General features: G+C 45.7%; 2 protein-coding genes across 2 annotated transcripts in view; one reads left to right on the plus strand and one right to left on the minus strand.

The window, feature by feature from the left end:
- The window catches only part of DCLRE1A (DNA cross-link repair 1A), an 80938-nt gene that overhangs the window by 37601 nt on the left and 21617 nt on the right, over positions 1-21720 (plus strand). Inside the window, exon 2 of the mRNA XM_069979752.1 lies at positions 4305-4425. The gene's annotated coding sequence lies outside the window, so the exon portion shown is untranslated. The remainder of the gene's footprint in view (positions 1-4304; positions 4426-21720) is intronic.
- Positions 1509-21720, minus strand: part of NHLRC2 (NHL repeat containing 2) — a 31088-nt gene continuing 10876 nt past the window's right edge. Inside the window, exons 5-11 of the mRNA XM_069979755.1 lie at positions 21446-21575; positions 17665-17743; positions 15771-16002; positions 11605-11727; positions 8022-8231; positions 2328-2544; positions 1509-1863 (exon numbers count right to left, since the gene is read on the minus strand). Of these exons, the coding sequence (XP_069835856.1) occupies positions 1604-1863; positions 2328-2544; positions 8022-8231; positions 11605-11727; positions 15771-16002; positions 17665-17743; positions 21446-21575 (1251 nt within the window). The 3' untranslated portion in view covers positions 1509-1603. The remainder of the gene's footprint in view (positions 1864-2327; positions 2545-8021; positions 8232-11604; positions 11728-15770; positions 16003-17664; positions 17744-21445; positions 21576-21720) is intronic.

Genomic DNA, 21720 nt, shown 5'->3' on the forward strand with positions numbered 1-21720 from the left:
CACTAGATGATGAAAAACAAAAGACATTTTTGCTGGAGTACCCCTTTAAAGAGACAGGACTACATGAACTGTCCCCTTCTGTTTGTGGCAGCTGTAATGGAGGCCGGACTGGTCAGGACCCAGCTTTCCCAGTAAGGCTGGAGTAAGGAGGCTTCCATCCCAAGACTGAAAGTTATCCACATTACAGGGGGCAAGCAGCTGATTGGTGGGGGTCTAACTGCGGACCCCCACCAAACATGAGAATGGAGGGCAATTGTAGCAGTGCTCCCATAGGCAGCAACTGGAGTGGGGGTCTGAGCCTGACCGCCGCCACATTATTCCCTAAGGCCGGGATGGGGAACCCCCATCCCCCCAGCTGCTAGATAAAGCTTTGGCTGACCAGGCATGATGGGGCGGCTGAAGGTTCCCCAGCCCTAAGGGGGGCACTGACTTCCATTCTCGAGATCAGAGGGGGTCCCAGCAGTCAGCTAGTTATCCCCTATACATAACTTTACATTTTGGGATAACCCCTTTAAGAAAGCTGGGTAATTGTCCCTATGGGATCTACCATGGATATTACTCGGATTCACTGCAGGGAAATACAGTGACACCTGAGTAAGGACCTGAGTATGCACCTGAGGAAAGGATCAGTGCATATTAAGGCAGAGTTCCCATTCAGGACACTGGGAAAGCTGGGTGACACTTAATTCAGAAGTAAGAGGTCCCATTTTTGCTGTTATCCAACTTTTGGCTATAGACAGTGTAAAAGGGTTGTCCGGGACCTGCACCTGCAAAAAACAGCTACTTTCGTGCAAGAACAGCACCACCCCTGTCCTCAGGCTGTGTGTGGTACTACAATTCAGCCCTATTTACTTCAATGGAACTGAGCTGCAATATCACACCCAAACAGAGGACAAGAGGGGCACTGTTTCTGGAAGAAAGCGGACATGTTTTTCTAAGCCTGGATAACCCACCTGACAGAAGAGGAATAAGTGTCGTGCTTTAGGCTATGTTCACACAGAGAGTCAGGGATTTCCACAGGAGAAACCTTTATCAGATTTCTGCTGTGGATTTGCACTGTGATGTGCCCTGAGACAAATTTAAGAGGTACTCCGGCAAAAATACGTTTCTTTCAAATCAATTGGTGTCAGAAAGTTATATAGATTTAAAACTACTATTTAAAAATATTCAGTCTTCAAGTACTTATAAGCTGCTGTATGTCCTGCAGGAAGTGGTGTATTCTCTCCAGTCTGACACAGTGCTCTCTGCCGCCACCTCTGTCCATGTCAGGAACTGTCCAGAGCAAGAGACGTTTTCTATGGGGATTTGCTTCTGCTCTGGACAAAGGTGGCAGCAGAGAGCACTCTGTCAGACTGGAGAGAATACACCACTTCCTGCAGGACATACAGCAGCTGATAAGTACTGGAAGACTGGAGATTTTAAAATAGAAGTAAACTACAAATCTATATAATTTTCTAAAAGACGCTGAGATCACATAGATTACACTGCAGAATATGCATCACTAGATCTCTATGTGAACATTCCCTTACAGGAATAGATCTTTACTAACAGGCTTATTGGCCGCCGCCTGGTTTCATGTGCCCCTGGCAGTGTGCTCAGGTTGTTAGAAGGCGTAGGAGAGAAGGAGCGGGGCGGTGCTGCTGCCGCTGGTGTCTCTGGTGCTGGTGTGCAGCGGCTGCAGGAAGGACACGGACTTCATCATACACAGTGTACCCTCAGTGCAGTAATACACACAGACCCCGACACGCAGCTCAGGATCAGCGCTGGGGAACTGCAGGGGGAGAGTCACCTCTATCTGGCTGGGCTTAGTCAGAGTCCCGATCTCGCCATAGGTTTTCTGTCCGGTTAGAAGCCAGTCATGACCTAGAGGATGAAGAGCAGATCTATGGTTACTCTCCAGTATAACAGCACCAAGAGCTGACAATCTATACGAGACTGAGAAGCTGCATTGTCTATTGGGCTCTGAAAGCAGCTTGGATTGTCCGCCATGCTGAAAGAGGTTGATTGCCAAATTTTTTTTTTCTTTCCAATTAACTGTGACACAGTGCTCTCTGCTGCCACCTCTGTCCATGTCAGGAACTGTCCAGAGCAGGAGAGGTTTTCTATGGGGATTTGCTGCTGCTCTGGACAGTTCCTGACATGGACAGAGGTGGCAGCAGCGAGCACTGTGTCAGACTAGAGAGAATACACAACTTCCTGCAGGACATACAGCAGCTGATAAGTACTGGGAGACTGGAGATTTTTTAATAGAAGTTAATTACAAACTGGCACCAGTTGATTGGACAGAAAACCCCTTTAAGGATCCCATTTGACAGCCCACGTGTTACCTTCTGTGAATAGAAACCAGAAGCTGGGGGCCCCCTCGGTCAGCTTTGCCCCGGCAGGAAGTTTGAGGTCCAGTGAATAGTGTAGGGTCCGCCCGGGGGACACCGATAAGGGCGCCAGCCTAACGTTAGGGGTAGATTTCGGCAGCTTTGGGTTGTTGATCCGTAACGGCAGCGCGCTGTCCACCACATCGGCCGACTCCGCTGAGAACACAGGAAGCTGCAGGAGAGATGGAGGAAGGAACATCAGTCATTAAGAGAATGGAGGGGATTGCTTCTAAGAGTTAGATACACTCACATTAGATACAGAGTGTATCTAATGGCACTTGCTGCTGGAGATGCCCTCCTCTACCACATACTCATTGTGCACGGTGACAGACTAGTCACACATAATAGATGATGTCAATATATCATCCTTATAGCCGCGTAGCTGTGTATGGGCAAAAATCAAACTACACCTAAAGGGTAACTCCACCTGCAACATAGGGTGTGCACTGCCAGTAGTATGCAAAAAGGCATAAGTTGTCATCAGGTTTTCTATCAGTTTTTCAGTAAAACACATCTATCAGTTATATCAGTGTCCATACGTTTATTTCATCAGTTGTGGGGGCGATTCTCTCCGATGCTTCTTTGCTGCACCGGAGGGAAACGCCGCCGGATCGCCGGATATGTGTAAACTAGGCCTAAATGTATCGCTATTGGCCGCACATGCCCTGTTTATACAGAAAGATGTGCATGGTTCGTCACATAATCGCTGGTCGGGTTTAGGGGGTTATGTCTGTATGAATGATCATTGGTGAAATCATCGTGTGAAGACCCCCCTTAATTCTACGTATATAAAGCAGAGCCAGGCCAGCAGGGTATTAAAGGGGTATTCTACTCAAACATACTTGCTATTATCTATTCAGTCTCCTTTCCCCAGTTCACAGCTACTGCTTAATAAACATGTTTAATATTTTTTAGGGGCCTAAGATATTGTTGATTATGATGTCATCTGCCGAAAACCCAACAGACCCAAAACTGGACAGGACACTCTCTGCTCAGTCATATACCCCAGTCTAGACCGAACATAAACCTCAGCCTAGACTGGACAGGATGCTCTCCGCTCAGTCATATACCCCAGTCTAGACTGGACAGGACGCTCTCCGCTCAGTCATATACCCCAGTCTAGACTGGACAGGACGCTCTCCGCTCAGTCATATACCCCAGTCTAGACCGGACATAAACCTCAGTCTAGACTGGACAGGACGCTCTCCGCTCAGTCATATACCCCAGTCTAGACTGGACAGGACGCTCTCCGCTCAGTCATATACCCCAGTCTAGACCGCACATAAACCTCAGTCTAGACTGGACAGGACTCTCTCCGCTCAGTCATATACACCAGTCTAGACTGGACAGGACGCTCTCCTCTTAGTCATTAGGGCCTAAGATATTGTTGATTATGATGTCATCTGCCGAAAATCCAACAGACCCAAAACTGGACAGGACACTCTCTGCTCAGTCATATGCCCCAGTCTAGACTGGACAGGACGCTCTCCGCTCAGTCATATACACCAGTCTAGACTGGACAGGACGCTCTCCTCTTAGTCATAAACCTCAGTCTAGACCGGACAGGACGCTCTCCTCTTAGTCATAAACCTCAGTCTAGACCGGACAGGACGCTCTCCGCACAGCTTCTCTCTTGTCATACAATCGGCAGACTGCTCGGGAGAAGTTCTCTCGGGGAGGGGGACCGTCTTGTCGCTCTGTGAAGTTGGACGAGTTAATAACAACCGATAATAAAAGTTTTCTAGACACAAAGATTTCTACAGAACAAAAGAGGATAATTCTCTGCTGACAGCAAAATGAAACCCGGCAGAAACGTGCGAGCGGCGAGTTCACAGCGGCGCATTATCATATTGTGTAGTGTGGTGTGTGGGTGGCAGCGGGTGGGGGAGGGGGCTTTTATTTGATGACTGATGGTTCTCATTATATTGGCAGGTCCTGCGATACTTCTCACCCCAGAAGATTGTACAGACGCCCACCTGACTGATGACACAAACCCCCGGCCTCACTCAGGGATGGAGGATCCTATAGAAACTTCTCTGTAGCCGACATTCAGGTATTAGACGCAACAGTGAGCACATTAGATGGAACAGGCGGCCGCCACTGAGACAGCTGCTGCTTCTTAAAGGGATATTGTCCCCCCCCCCCCCCCCTCAAAACGTCATGTTATTATTATTGGTGGACAGTGCCTTATGGGCGGGGTTTTACTGCCAACGTGCCCCATATCCCCGTCTACATCAGTGCCTTATGGGCGGGGTTTCACTGCCGCCATGCCCCATATACTAACCTACATCAGTGCCGTACAGGCGCGGTTTTACTGCCACCGTGCCCCATATCCCCGTCTACATCAGTGCCTTATGGGCGGGGTTTCACTGCCGCCATGCCCCATATCCTAACCTACATCAGTGCCTTATGGGTGGAGTTTCACTGCCGCCATGCCCCATATACTAACCTACATCAGTGCCTTATGGGCGGGGTTTCACTGCCGCCATGCCCCATATCCTAACCTACATCAGTGCCGTACAGGCGGGGTTTTACTGCCACCGTGCCCCATATCCCCGTCTACATCAGTGCCTTATGGGCGGGGTTTCACTGCCACCATGCCCCATATCCTAACCTACATCAGTGCCTTATGGGCGGGGTTTCACTGCCGCCATGCCCCACATCCTAACCTACATCAGTGCCTTATGGGCGGGGTTTCACTGCCACCGTACCCCATATCTCCATCTACATCAGTGATGTATGGGCTGGGTTTTCACTGCCACCGTACCCCCATATCTCCACCTACATCGGCCCCACCTCCCTCTGCAGCCTCATCATAATGGGCCGACCTAGAGGCCTAGGCCCTGCCCCCTCTGATCCAGCAGCCACATAGGGGGCGGGGCTTATGCATCTAGGTTGGCCCATTCATATGGTGCTGCATAAAGGGCGGGGACTAGGCAGCGATGCAGTCAAGGAGGTGGGGACTACAGCGCCAATGTGGAGAACAACAGCTGTGAAGCCCCACCTATATGGCACTGTCCACTAACAATATCATGTATTTATGAGAGGAAAGACCACCAAGAAATCCTTTATACGGTAAGATATGAAATGTCCAGAATATGAGCTTAAGAAGGTGCCGAGAACTCCGGATATGGAAAGAGGGGGACAATATCACTTTAGGGGACAGAGCCATAATTCACAAGGGAGCTTCTTAAAGGGGTACCCCCACCTTACACATTTATAATTTGACATGATAAGTGTATGACATGGGCGTATTACATCATGACATCAGCAGCTCAGTCACACCGGGATCCATGTCTGCATCCAGCACAACACTGAATCGCTGTCCAACAAAATATTCCGAAACTTGTGATGGAAAATTCTGTCTCCATGCGGAATCCAAATCAGAAATGTATTACATTCCCATTAACCATGGAAGAAAAAACACACAGATAAATGACAGAGTTCTCCTTTTTCTTCACCTCTCAGCTGAGAGCAGGACTAGCTATGTACAATGTATCAGTCTGGAGCTCACAGAGCATTGTCTACACTGGATACAGCTGAGAGCAGGACTAGCTATGTACAGTGTATCAGTCTGGAGCTCACAGAGCATTGTCTACACTGGATACAGCTGAGAGGAGGACTAGCTATGTACAGTGTATCAGTCTGAAGCTCACAGAGCATTGTCTACACTGGATACAGCTGAGAGCAGGACTAGCTATGTACAGTGTATCAGTCTGGGGCTCACAGAGCATTGTCTACACTGGATACAGCTGAGAGCAGGACTAGCTATGTACAATGTATCAGTCTGGAGTCCAGGCTGTAGAGCTCACAGAGCATTGTCTACACTGGATACAATTGTAACATGTTCAGTATTAGGTCACACAGTGTTGTAGCCTGGGGGTGCAGGTAATTAATGTTTTCATTCACTGACAACAAACAGAGATTATGAACACAATGAGGGAATAAGAGACTAATAAAAGTTGCAGAACGTCTCAATCCTTCTATTTCAGCACAGACTGTGAAGTGTTGCCACGTGCAATGTTCCATCATACATATTACCTTCCATATTGTGGGCGATCAGTCTTATTCCTGTATACAGATGTGATCACCAGCAAGCAACACTTCAGTTTGTCACATGATCACTGGTCAGGTTTAGGGGGGTAATGTCTGAATGAATGATCACTGGGGAGATCATGTGGAGACCCCCTTTAATTCTATGTATATGAAGCAAAGCCAGGCCAGCGGGGCATGAAATGAAGGTCTGTCTCCTCTGCAGGACAGAAGTGATGACATCATCACCTAATAATAACCGCATCACTGCCGCTGGGCGCACATGACCCCTACCTACCTGCAGGAGCTCTGTATGACCATCCCAGAGCAGCTAAGGACTCCTGAAGTATCCCTCCACAGAGCCCGACGTCATGTGACCGTGAGAGCAAAATCCCCATTCATGCTGGAAATTTCCATGTAAATCGCATGTCATGTGACTTGTGTTATTCAAGACAGCAAAACAGAAGGAAAGTGGATGGTGGGGATTGCAGTGTCTGTAAGCTTTCTGTCCAGTTACTATAACACCCATCCCCCTCCTCCTCTCTGTAGTGATTACTATAACACCCATCCTCCTCTTCCCCCTTTCTGTCCAGTTACTATAACTCCCATCCCCCTCCTCCTCTCTGTAGTGATTACTATAACACTCCTCCTCCTCCTCTCTGTAGTGATTACTATAACACTCATCCTCCTCTCTGTAGTGATTACTATAACACCCATCCTCCTTCTCTCTGTAGTGATTACTCCAACACCCATCCTCCTCCTCCTCTCTGTAGTGATTACTCTAACACCCATCTTCCTCCTCCTCCTCTCTGTAAGCAGCAGTGGCTGCTTTGATGCTGAGTGGCCTACCTGGTCATGTTCATATAGGATGCTGTACTTTACTATTGATATAGGTCAGGGATGGGGATGCCTGGACAGCCAAAGCTAAAGCTGGAGGGCCAGAGGCTTCCTCTTCACCAGGATTTGTGCCATGTCCTCGCACTGTTCTGTGTGTTTTACACCAATGTCCATTCACCTTTAGAACAGAGAAGGGGTCTCCTTGCTGAAAGGTCCAGTATGATGGTCGTGGGGTCCCATGGGGTGTAAGCTGCTATTATTACTGAACAGATGAACATCGGATCTTCAGACATCTTGAAATTTGAAAGGATGGAACAGACCGGTAGAGGCCACAACTCTTAGCCGATTTCCTTAGACTTTCCTAGGAGTGGCACCTGTCCTATAACCCCCGACTGACCACTACATCTAAAGGCCCTATTCCACGGAACGATTATCGTCCGTATTCGGCCGATATCGGCCGCTACGGACGATAATCGTCCCGTGGAATAGAGTGCAACGATCAGCCGACATAATTCATGTCGGCTGATCGTTGCAGTCGCTTGTTTTTCAACATGTTGAATAGGAGCGTCGGCAGCAGACGCTGCTATATCCTATGGGCTGCCCGGACGATCAGCGATCACCCGGGCAGCCCCCTCCAACCAAACCCCCCACCCCCCCCCCCCCCCCCCCCGCAGCTCCCCGCCGCCCCCTCCCGCACTCACCCGCTCGCTGCTGGAATGGAGTGGAAACAATGAACCAAGTAACCATCAGGCTGGGAATCCTGGAGGAGACGTCACTCACCACAGACACCATTTTGGTTTCCAGATCCAGGACTTTTATCTGGTGATTATTAGTGTCGGCGACGTAGAGTAAGCGCCCATCCTCCGCTGCGCACAGACCTCCTGGCTCATTGAATGAGGTGTCTGTGAAGCTCGGTCCTGGCACATTCCCTGCCGTCCCTGTACCCGCCAGTGTCACGCAGCTCTTGGACTTTGGATCCACAGTTTTGATCTTAAAGAAGAGAAACCCTTTAATACACTCCACATATTAGGTCTCAACAGTAATCATTCATATGGTGCATTAAAATAATGCAGGAAGTATTGCATCTCCCATATACACGTGCCTGCCAAGTCACAAAGGACAGTGGGCACAACCCCCCCCCCCCCCCCAATACAACAATATATTCACCAGACCAGAGAATGAACACAGACCCCAGACCAGACCCCCAAGGGTAGACCTCAAACACTTCATAAAAATCACAGACCTTTGACCATATCTTACTGTTTACAGAGCCCACTGCTTATACACCACAGAGCAGACCCCACTGCTTACAGATCCCAGACCAGACCCCCAAGGGGAGACCTTGAACTCTCACAAATCACAGACCTTTGACCATACCTCACTGCTTACAGACCCTACTGCTTATACATCCCAGACCAGACCCCACTGCTAACAGACCCCATACCTCACTGCTTTTAGACCCCAGACCCCACTGCTTACAGCCCCCAGGGCCAGACCCCACGGCTTACAGCCCCCAGGCCAGACCCCACTGCTTATAAACTCTAGACCAGAAGCCATTGCTTACAAACCTCAGACGCCACTACTTACAGATCCCACTGTATAAAGACCCCAGACCATACCTCACTGCTGACAGACCTCAGACCACACCCCACTGCTCTAACTAATGCAGACCTTCAGATACTCCCTCTCCCCAGTACCACACTTTCTTACACTCCCGGGCGCTGCTACAGGCAATATCCCTCATATTAACCATATAACACTACAACCTGATAATAAGATTATAATAAACTACAGCATTGCCATAATACTACCTTAAAGGGGTTATCCAGCGCTACGAATACATGGCCACTTTCCCCCTACTGTTGGCTTCAATTCAGGTGCGGTTTGCAATTAAGCTCCATTCACTTCAATGGAACTGAGTTTCAAAACCCCACCCAAACTGGAGACAACAGTAGGGGGAAAGTGGCCATGTATTCGTAGCGCTGGATAACCCCTTTAATAATTCTAATCAACATCATGTAATGGCACAATATAAGACACTACACAATTGCGCTAATATAGTCAGCCATGACACCACACACAGTACACCACCTCTATTTATCAGTTGTGTCTAGTATTGCAGATCAGTATCATTATAGGGGGTGGTTCATCTAACATAATTAATTCTATAAAAAAATCTCCAGTCTTCTAGTACTTATCAGCTGCTGTATGTCTTGCAGGAAGTGATGTATTCTCTCCAGTCTGACACAGTGCTCTCTGCTGCCACCTCTGTCCATGTCAGGAACTGTCTAGAGCAGGGGAGGTTTTCTATAGGGATTTGCTGCTGCTCTGGGCAGTTCCTGACATGGACAGAGGTGGCAGCACAGAACACTGTGTCAGACTGGAGAGAAGACACCACTTCCTGCAGGACATACAGCAGCTGATAAGTACTGGACAACTGGAGATTTTTTTTAATAGAAGTTAAATACAAATATCTAGCACCAGTTGATTTGAAAGGAAAATAACTAAAATGGTGAACAACCCCTTTAAAGTCAGCATGACTATAGTGCAATACCAGACAGAACCAATGGACAGAGGTGGCGCTGTTTTAAGTAAATAAGCAGAGCCTTCCTTCTAATCTCGTAAACAGAGCGTAAAAGCATTAGCCGCATAGTAACCCCTGCCATTGTTCTGAGCATTGTCTCACTAGACGTAATGAATTCTTCCGGAGTAATTCTACTTCTTTAATGAGAAACAAAAAACGTCTTAATATTCAAATAGAAACCTTAAAACCCCACAATGTACGGCCTCCGCAATCCGCCAGCGCGCTGGGACTGGTAAACTCCTCAGACGTCGCTATTAATCTAACAAAAGTGATTACAGATTCCGGATGAAGATTTCTACACAAAGGCGTCAGATCTGTGATTAATAAACAGCGGATCAGCAGCAGCGAGAAGCGGGGAAGAAATTATCCTCTAAATCACAATGAGAGATTCATCTCCGACGCATGAATGGGAGAATATTAAGTGTTTTACAGACTTCTCTGCTTAAACTTTAACCCAAGTAAGTGAGTCCCCCGTGTTGTGTGTAACCCCGCGTGCCCCGCACCTCCCTGCAAACACTTATAATAAAGGAAACTATCAATTAGACGTCAGGGAGGAGGCAGCTGGCCCAATCCCCGGATAGTGACGGCACCAGGTGACTGTCCTCAGGGAGCTGAGAGAGCAAGTGTGATACAGAGAGGACTGCTGACATCACCGGGGCTGCGGCTACACATAACCGGACCACACACCGCCACACTGATCACATAGTGACATTATACAGGTGTACAGTCATCTACAGAGGTGTACACGTAATGTAACAGATGTCACCTGCAGTCCTATGTAGTACCACAAATAACAGTGATATCTCTCTGACCTGCAGTCCCATGTAATAGCACAGATAACACAGTGATATCTCGGAGTACAGATACTGTAGTAGATGGGACCTGCAGTCCTATGTAACACCACAGATAACACAGTTATCTCTCTGAGTACAGATAATGTAGATGTCACCTGCAGTCCTATGTAACACCACAGATAACACAGTGATATCTCTGAGTACAGATAATGAAGTAGATGTCACCTGCAGTCCTATGTAACACCACAGATAAGGCTGGGTTCACACTGCGTTTTTGCAATCCGTTTTTTTCATCTGTTTTTTGAAAAAAAACAAAAAAACGGATGAAAAACGGATTGCAAAAATGGATGCATTTGTGTGCATCTGTTTTGATCCGTTTTTCCATTGACTTCCATTATAAAAAAAACGGATCCGTTTTTTTGACGAACACAAAAATGTTGCTGACACTATTTTTGTCCGTTAAAAAAAAAGGATCCGTTCAACGTATGCTAAAAATGCAGTGTGAACCCAGCCTAACACAGTAATATCTCTGTAGTAGATGTGACCTGTAGTAATATCTCTGTAGTAGATGTAACACCACAGATAACACAGTGATATCTCTGAGTACAGGTAATGTAGTAGATGTCACCTGCAGTCCTATGTAACAGCACAGATAACACAGTGATATCTCTGAGTACAGATAATGTAGTAGATGTCACCTGCAGTCCTACGCAACACCACAGACAAAACTCAACGTAACCTGAACTTTACTGGCCACTATGTGAAACTTAGATGTTTACTGTGTTTATGACCAAGGTGAGGGGAAGCTGTAGAGTTCTGTATGCAGTGTACGCCCCCTAATGGTAGATACAGGGGAAAAAAAATAGATCATGATATTTCTTTAACTTTAGATTTAAGGTATCGCAATCCAGTGAATTCGAGGGTGGGGGTGATATCAAACATCTAGACTGATGATGATGATGATGAAAATGGATAAGAACCTTACCTTGTGATTATATGAATCGGCCACATATAGGATTCCTTCCTTATGGGACCAGGATACCCCCAGTGGGTGCTGTAGCTTCACGTTAATTCCTTTCCCATCTATATCACCGAATGCAAACAGGTCCTGAGAACACAAGTAGACAGTATAATAATATATATATATATACACACACACACACACACACACACACACTATAATACTGCCCCTATATACAAGTATATAACTGCTATAATACTGCTCCTATATACAAGAATATAACTACTATAATACTGCTCCTCCAGTGATACCCTAGCTTGAGGAAGCGGCAATTAGCCGGAAAACAGCTGTCCTGGGGTAGCGTATGCCCGCACCTTCACCTGTCCTCCCTTCCCTGATGTATACTGTGCCTGAATAAAGATTCCTGAAGATCGGTGAGTGCCCGGACCTCTGTCTTCATTGTTTACATAACTACTATAATACTGCTCCCTATATACAAGAATATACCTACTATAATACTGCTCCTAAATACAGGAATATAACTACTAAAATACTGCTCCTATATACAGGAATATAACTACTATAATACTGCTCCTATATACAAGAATATAACTACTATAATACTGCTCCTAAATACAGGAATATAACTACTATAATACTGCTCCTATATACAGGAATATAACTACTATAATACTGCTCCTATATACAGGAATATAACTACTATAATACTGCTCCTAAATACAGGAATATAACTACTATAATACTGCTCCTATATACAGGAATATAACTACTATAATACTGCTCTCTATATACAGGAATATAACTACTATAATACTGCCTCTATATACAGGAATATAACTACTGTAATACTGCTCCTATATACAGGAATATAACTACTATAATACTGCCTCTATATACAGGAATATAACTAATATAATACTGCTCCTATATACAGGAATATAACTACTATAATACTGCCTCTATATACAGGAATATAACTACTATAATACTGCTCCTATATACAGGAATATAACTACTATAATACTACTCCCTATATACAGGAATATAACTACTATAATACTGCTCCTATATACAAGAATATAACTACTATAATACTGCTCTCTATATACAGGAATATAACTACTATAATACTGCTCCTATATACAGGGATATAACTACTATAATAATGCCCCCTATATACAGGAATATAACTACTATAATACTGCTCCTATATACAGGAATATAACTACTATATTCTTGTATATAGGAGCAGTATTATAGTAGTTATATTCCTGTATATAGGAGCAGTATTATAGTAGTTATATTCCTGTATATAGGGGGCATTATTATAGTAGTTATATTCTTGTATATAGGAGCAGTATTATAACTACTATAATACTGCTCCTATATACAGGAATATAACTACTATAATACTGCTCCTATGTACAAGAATATAACTACTATAATACTGCTCCTATATACAGGAATATAACTACTATAATATGCACAAGCCAAAAAGACAGAAATGGCTGCACATCGCACCCATGGCTGACACGAAAGCTTGTTCAGCTACATTTAAAACCAACATCAGAAGTATATAATTTGGCCAAACCATATTGCCTCATGTACCACGTGCAGGTCTTCTGATACACATGAGTCCCTAACCAAACATCATCACTGTGCCGGTCAGCGACCACAATCCCCGCAAAACGTGCGCAAGCAGAGAAGAGGGGCCACGGAATGGCCCTGCAACCCCATTGTCACAGGACCAGACCCAAAAGGGCACCCCAAACCCCGCAGGCGCCACCGGCGGAAAAAGTGGACGCCAAGCAACACAAGTGTGAACAAGCTCTTACCTCTCTCCATTCCTCTGCAGGTAGAATGGGAGAATACTAGGAGATCCTCCCCTTATGTACACAGGTGCTTCCTGCTAATTTGGATCACATGGGTCTTACACAGCACGAATGCTAGCCACAGCACGAGTGCATATTTTATGTATTCTGTCCCTTTTTTCATTGTGGCTAGCACTCGTGCTGTGTAAGACCCATGTGATCCAAATTAGCAGGAAGCACCTGTGTACATAAGGGGAGGATCTCCTAGTATTCTCCCATTCTACCTGCAGAGGAATGGAGAGAGGTAAGAGCTTGTTCACACTTGTGTTGCTTGGCGTCCACTTTTTCCGCCGGTGGCGCCTGTGGGGTTTGGGGTGCCCTTTTGGGTCTGGTCCTGTGACAATGGGGTTGCAGGGCCATTCCGTGGCCCCTCTTCTCTGCTTGCGCACGTTTTGCGGGGATTGTGGTCGCTGACCGGCACAGTGATGATGTTTGGCTAGGGACTCATGTGTATCAGAAGACCTGCACGTGGTACATGAGGCAATATGGTTTGGCCAAATTATATACTAACTTCTGATGTTGGTTTTAAATGTAGCTGAACAAGCTTTCGTGTCAGCCATGGGTGCGATGTGCAGCCATTTCTGTCTTTTTGGCTTGTGCATATATAACTACTATAATACTGCTCCTATATACAGGAATATAACTACTGTAATACTGCTCCTATATACAGGAATATAACTACTATAATACTGCTCCTTTATACAGGAATATAACTACTATAATACTGCTCCTATATACAGGGATATAACTACTATAATACTGCTCCTATATACAAGAATATAACTACTATAATACTGCTCCCTATATACAAGAATATAACTACTATAATACTGCCCCTATATACAGGGATATAACTACTATAATACTGCTTCTATATACCAGAATATAACTACTATAATACTGCTCCTATATACAGGAATATAACTACTGTAATACTGCTCCTATATACAGGAATATAACTACTATAATACTGCTCCTTTATACAGGAATATAACTACTATAATACTGCTCCTATATACAGGGATATAACTACTATAATACTGCTCCTATATACAAGAATATAACTACTATAATACTGCTCCCTATATACAAGAATATAACTACTATAATACTGCCCCTATATACAGGGATATAACTACTATAATACTGCTTCTATATACCAGAATATAACTACAATAATACTGCTCCTATATACAGGAATATAACTACTATAATACTGCTCCTTTATACAGGAATATAACTACTATAATACTGCTCCTATATACAGGGATATAACTACTATAATACTGCTTCTATATACCAGAATATAACTACTATAATACGAACTGGAGAGAATGGAACGGCTGCACATCCCATCTATGGCTGATACTAATGCCGCCAGGCCTATATTAAAAATCAACACCAGAGTGTCTGTATATGAATTGATCAAACCATATTGCCCCGTGTACCACCGCGCAGGTCCTCTGGTCCACACAGGTCCCTACGCTAACTCCACACCGTGTCGGTCAGCGACCGCCAACCCCGCAAAGCGTGCACGTGCAGGGAAGGGAGGCCATGGAACAGCCCTGCAACCCCAATGTCACAGGACCAGACCCAAAAAGCCCCACCAAAACCCAGCCAGCACCACCGGCGGGGAAGGCTGCCCCCAAACGACACAAGTATGGATATGGTATTACACTTACCATTGCTGCTCTCACAGAATGGGGAAGACATAGGGTCCAGACATGTGAGCACAGACATATCCTGCCAATTTTGGTCATGTGGGTCCCATAAAGGAGTGCTAGCTGTTCAGAGAGGGAGAATTGCAAAACACGAACTGGAGAGAATGGAACGGCTGCACATCCCATCTATGGCTGATACTAATGCCGCCAGGCCTATATTAAAAATCAACACCAGAGTGTCTGTATATGAATTGATCAAACCTATTGATAACTACTATAATACTGCTCTCTATATACAGGAATATAACTACTATAATACTGCTCCTATATACAGGGATATAACTACTATAATAATGCCCCCTATATACAGGAATATAACTACTATAATACTGCTCCTATATACAGGAATATAACTACTATAATACTGCTCCTATATACAGGAATATAACTACTATAATACTGCTCCTATATACAGGAATATAACTACTATAATACTGCTCCTATATACAGGAATATAACTACTATAATACTGCTCCTATATACAGGAATATAACTACTGTAATACTTCTCTTATATAACTATTATACCATGCAGCTATGACACATGAGGTCCCATGTCTTAGTGATATTAGGGTTACCATAGGATCGCGTTCTCCCCCTACGACATGTTTCACGGCTCCTTCCGTTAGGGACACACTCCTGATGCAGCTGCTCTCACTGTCGGCCACAAAAAGGCAATTCCAGGGATCAGCGCTGCACACGGCCAATCCAGACGGCTGGGCGAATCCGGCTTTGTGTGGATACGAGTTGTTCCGATTTTCTTCATTCCCGCTCCCAGCAAACCGGATGCAGGTTCCCGCAGCGAGGAGGCTGGAAGGAGACAAGAGAAACATGAAGGGAATTATCAGCACCCCAGAGATAAGCGGCCCCTAAAGATTCACCTCTGACCTTTTTCCCTCATCTCCATATAACCCCAAACCTATAGTTATTGTCTAGGCTCCTCCCCCTTATTGAGGCTCCTCCCATCAATGTTTGTGCTCTTTGTTTACATGTTTTTACTGGTGGTTTTAGTACTCAGGATCAGTAATGTAAATTATGTACCCAGAGACCCCCGCAGCAGGATAGTGAGTGCAGCTCTGGAGTATAATACAGGATGTAACTCAGGATCAGTAGTGTAATGTATGTACACAGTGACCTCACCAGCAGAATAGTGAGTGCAGCTCTGGAGTACAATACAGGATGTAACTCAGGATCAGTAATGTAATGTATGTACACAGTGACCCCACCAGCAGAATAGTGACTGCAGCTCTGGGGTATAATACAGGATGTAGCTCAGGATCAGTGATGTAATGTATGTACACAGTGACCTCACCAGCAGAATAGTGACTGCAGCTCTGGAGTACAATACAGGATGTAACCCAGGATCAGTAATGTAATGTATGTACACAGTGATCCCAGGAGCAGAATAGTGAGTGCAGCTCTGGGGTATAATACAGGATGTAGCTCAGGATCAGTGATGTAATGTATGTACACAGTGACCTCACCAGCAGAATAGTGACTGCAGCTCTGGAGTACAATACAGGATGTAACCCAGGATCAGTAATGTAATGTATGTACACAGTGATCCCAGGAGCAGAATAGTGAGTGCAGCTCTGGGGTATAATACAGGATGTAGCTCAGGATCAGTGATGTAATGTATGTACACAGTGACCTCACCAGCAGAATAGTGAGTGCAGCTCTGGAGTACAATACAGGATGTAACTCAGGATCAGTAATGTAACGTAGTGGCTTGTTATAATTCTCTATATACCAGTATACGGCCCAGTATACGGCCCCTTTATGTGACTGGTGAGCAGGCTACACTCTGCTGTGGGAATGGGAAGGTGGGTGACTGTTTGTTGTACTAGAGCACAGAGCTGGGGGGGATAAGCGCTCGGGGGAGATTTACGCTCGCTTTCTGTGGGATTTATTCTGGTTTTATTTATCACTGTCCTCAGAAGCCACAATGCAGCTGGAGGCAGGACCCCAGTGAGATTGTACCGGGGATACGGACAGCGATTATACATTGGGGGGGGGCGTAATCTAAGTATGTCCAGAAACTAAGTCCTGAGACAATGGATGCAGGAAAGCTGGGTGCCTGGCGTCCATTATATCCCCTACGGGGGTCTCGTCACATGCTGTACAGGGGAGGATACTGCACTTCATTGTGTGTCTCTATTTGTTCTCACCATATAAGCAGATCTGCCATTCAGGAACTCTAGAAAGTTATGTGACAAAATGAGATACAGCCATGAAAAGACTGAGCAGAGCCATACCCTCCTGCCCTGACCTTATATACCACAGTGTACGGGACATAAAGCATCATGAGGAAACCCATTAGAGCCAAGTGCTGCTGGTGACAGGACGGTGATGAAGACGAGGATCCATATATAAAAGCTGCAGAGAAGCCTCCATTACAGCCCGGGAGATTATACTCCGTCCTCATCACACCGGCTCACAGAGGCCGCATCATCAAAGAGTGCCATCACCTACCTGCCCCGGGGTAACGTCCCCTCCTCTAATAACAGAGCCCAGATCTGATGGGTCCCGGCCATGGCGATCCACAGCACCCCTGCAAAGTAATGGAAGAAACATCATTACCCAGAGGCCCGAGCTTATATCAGTACTGGAGCGTTATAAGAGGAGCGGCTGATATCACTCACATATGATGTAATAGGAGGTTATATCAGTGCTGGAGCGTTATAAGAGGAGCGGCTGATATCAGTCACATAGGATGTAATAGGAGGTTATATCAGTGCTGGAGCGTTATAAGAGGAGCGGCTGGTATCAGTCACATAGGATGTAATAGGAGGTTATATCAGTACTGGAGCGTTATAAGAGGAGCGGCTGGTATCAGTCACATATGATGTAATAGGAGGTTATATCAGTGCTGGAGCGTTATAAGAGGAGCGGCTGATATCAGTCACATAGGATGTAATAGGAGGTTATATCAGTACTGGAGCGTTATAAGAGGAGCGGCTGATATCAGTCACATATGATGTAATAGGAGGTTATATCAGTGCTGGAGCGTTATAAGAGGAGCGGCTGATATCAGTCACATAGGATGTAATGCATGTAGGATATATCAGCTATGGGGTTAGAGGGGTTGGGGTTGCCCCTTATGATGTTCTATAGGACACAGGCAGCTCCATTATTCTGTGTGCAGAGATATTCTCAGTTAGTCGGTGACTGTTCCGGCTGTGATTGCTGCGGCTTGTTTGTGGATGGGGTACGGGAGGAATCGTGACTGTATTCTTCCTCCATGAGATGTAATTGCACATTGCTGACAGCTCATTGTACACTTTAATCATAGGGAATATTTATATTTATGAAGACGTGCTGAGAAAGTCGCCATCGCACAGGAAGGTACAACTCACCCAGATTAAAGTTACGGAGGGGAGGCTGCCCACGAGCTGCCGGCAGGGTACATGGACAGCCAGGTCACTGGGTGCAGCCTGCGACGACCCCCAACAATCCACCTATCTATCCCTACCCCAGGAGCGTATATCATCACATGACCCAAGCAGGATCTCCACAAGTCTGTCCACAGCCACCATCTTTACTACAATCGCCAGGAAGTCTGTCAGTATCTGTCTATAACTTTCTGTCAGTAACTTGTCTATAACTTTTGCATTTCAAAGACTCCCCCATTTTGGGTGTGCAATGGTTTATTCCCAAATGATTATCATTCTGCGACACCTGCCCTGTTGTGGACTGGACCACTGCACACACATAATGGGGGTGGTGATGAACATAGAAGTTGGTGAACTTAGGTACCTGAGAATTTATAGAGTGCAAAACTCCATGAATACAAAACATAGAGAAAGAAAGACACAGATCTAGTGATGTAGCAGTAATCCTTCACTAGACGCCCGCCATTAGACTGAAACAAAGAGGCGGGCGGCTCATGTATCCAGTGGTAATAACAGCTGAACAGACGCTAATGCTTTCCTGTCCTGTACATGTGTGACGCCATCCTGACGCTCAGCACTTATAACATTATGCTTTATATCATCGACAAGTCAGGCGTAAAAGAGGCGAATGAGAATAAACGTACGAGTCAGGAACCATACTGCAGGAACGGCCGTGAATTATTAACGCTGTGAGGTTCAGTCTATGGTTATATGTCCATTATGTGGATGACGGCCTGGACTAGTATTAATGGGGGCAAAGTGAAGTGACAGGATCAGTACAGTGCTCTCTGCTGCCACCTCTGTCCATGTCAGGAACTGTCCAGAGCAGCAGCAAATCCCCATAGAAAACCTCTCCTGCTCTGGACAGTTCCTGACATGGACAGAGGTGGCAGCAGGGAGCACTGTGTCAGACTGGAGAGAATCCACCACCTCCTGCAGGACATACAGCAGCTAAGTACTGGAAGACTGAAGATTTTTTTAATAGAAGTAAATTACAAATCTTTGGCATTCATTTGATTTTAAAGATTTTTGCTGATTTACCCCTTTAAATGCACCAGTTGATTGGAAAGAAAAAAAATTTGTTGAACAATCCCTTTAACTGTATGGGACATGAAGCATCATCAAATGACAAAATGAGGAAATCCCATTACAGCGCCTCCTCTAATAACAGAGACAAGATCCAATGGGTCACATGGCACAATGAAGTGACTATTAATGGGGGGGGGGGCACAGTGAAGAGACTCTATTAATGGGGGGGGGGCAAAGTGAAGGGACTCTATTGATGGGGGGGGCACAGTGAAGGGACTCTATTGATGGGGGGGCACAGGTAAGGGACTCTATTGATGGGGGGGCACAGGTAAGGGACTCTATTAATGGGGGGGCACAGGTAAGGGACTCTATTAATGGGGGGGCACAGGTAAGGGACTCTATTAATGGGGGGGCACAGGTAAGGGACTCTATTAATGGGGGGGCACAGGTAAGGGACTCTATTAATGGGGGGGCACAGGTAAGGGACTCTATTAATGGGGGGGCACAGGTAAGGGACTCTATTAATGGGGGGGCACAGGTAAGGGACTCTATTAATGGGGGGGGCACAGGTAAGGGACTCTATTAATGGGGGGGCACAGGTAAGGGACTCTATTGATGGGGGGGCACAGGTAAGGGACTCTATTAATGGGGGGGCACAGGTAAGGGACTCTATTAATGGGGGGGCACAGGTAAGGGACTCTATTAATGGGGGGGCACAGGTAAGGGACTCTATTAATGGGGGGGCACAGGTAAGGGACTCTATTAATGGGGGGGCACAGGTAGGGGACTCTATTAATGAGGGGGCACAGGTAAGGGACTCTATTAATGGGGGGGCACAGGTAAGGGACTCTATTAATGGGGGGGCATGGTGAAGGGACTCTTATTAATGGGGGGGCACGGTGAAGGGACTCTATTAATGGGGGGTTGATGTGTGCACTACACATACACTTATATCGGTCTATGTACATAATGTAACCTGTGCAGTTACTCAGCAGTATCCTGTAATGATAACTATACAGCCACAATAACACCGCACCGGGGACAATGATTGTGTTCTCATTATAGTCATGTAGCCTTTAAAACTCCCAAAACCCATTCATCTACACCCCCTTTACATCAATCCCAGTCCCCATGCGTCATTTCCATTCTGTGATATTGCTTTTGGCTGGAAATTGCTGATATCATTTTGGCAGTGGACTCGTCTGGACACTAATATAGTGTGTGCTGAGGCATCTCCTGGTCTCTTCCCAGGCAGCTCACAATCTATTAACAATCCATTAATAGCTATGCTCCCTGAAGATGCTGCGTCTCGCAGTGAAACATGTCAAAGGGGCTTTGTTTTTTCTTTTAAATTGCTACCCCTAGTGCTGTATATATTATATACATAATCAGTCACAATAACTGATACATCAAAAACATTGTTGGTGCCTCTGTGCATAAGCACTAGAGTGTGGGTTTTTAATGATTTTGGTAAATTTCTTTTAGTTTTAGCAAGGTCTCTTATACCTCGGGCCTCACAGCCTGTGGGACAGGTGTTAGTGGTCACATTGGACTCCCAACCTCCGACTAGGAGGACCTGTGATTGTTGTAGCTCACAATCTATACACAAAGTAAGACATGGAATAGTCTGCTGTTATAGGTAACCACGTATATAATATATGGCAGCTGACATGCATGGATAAAGCGGCAATAATGATCAGCTGTGATCCAGCGATCAGACACAAATCTCAGCTTCAGTCAGTGCAGCAAAGTCATTGTACCTGCTCAGTCATGTGTGGAAGCCCCTTTAAGATGAGCTATATAAAAGTAGATAAAAAAAAACAAAGCCGCACCTGGAGCCCCAAATGCCACATCCCAGGGTGAGCTGATTGGCTGCTGCTCTCCCTGAGCTCCGCCTTCCTTGTCTACACCTTGGTTGCTGGTCCCGGCCACAGTGCTCACTGTTAAAGTGTCCAGATTAACCTGAAATGAAGTATAAAGAAGCCAGGTCAATAAATGGACTATGTTACGTCTGAGACCCCCCACAATACAGCGCTCAGCAAACAGATCAATGGCGATTCCAAAGCTGAAAGCTTCATCTTTCTACTCATGTGCATTCCCTGCTGTA

The sequence above is a fragment of the Dendropsophus ebraccatus genome, chromosome 8 (assembly GCF_027789765.1).
Source record: "Dendropsophus ebraccatus isolate aDenEbr1 chromosome 8, aDenEbr1.pat, whole genome shotgun sequence".
Taxonomy (NCBI): Eukaryota; Metazoa; Chordata; class Amphibia; order Anura; family Hylidae; genus Dendropsophus; species Dendropsophus ebraccatus.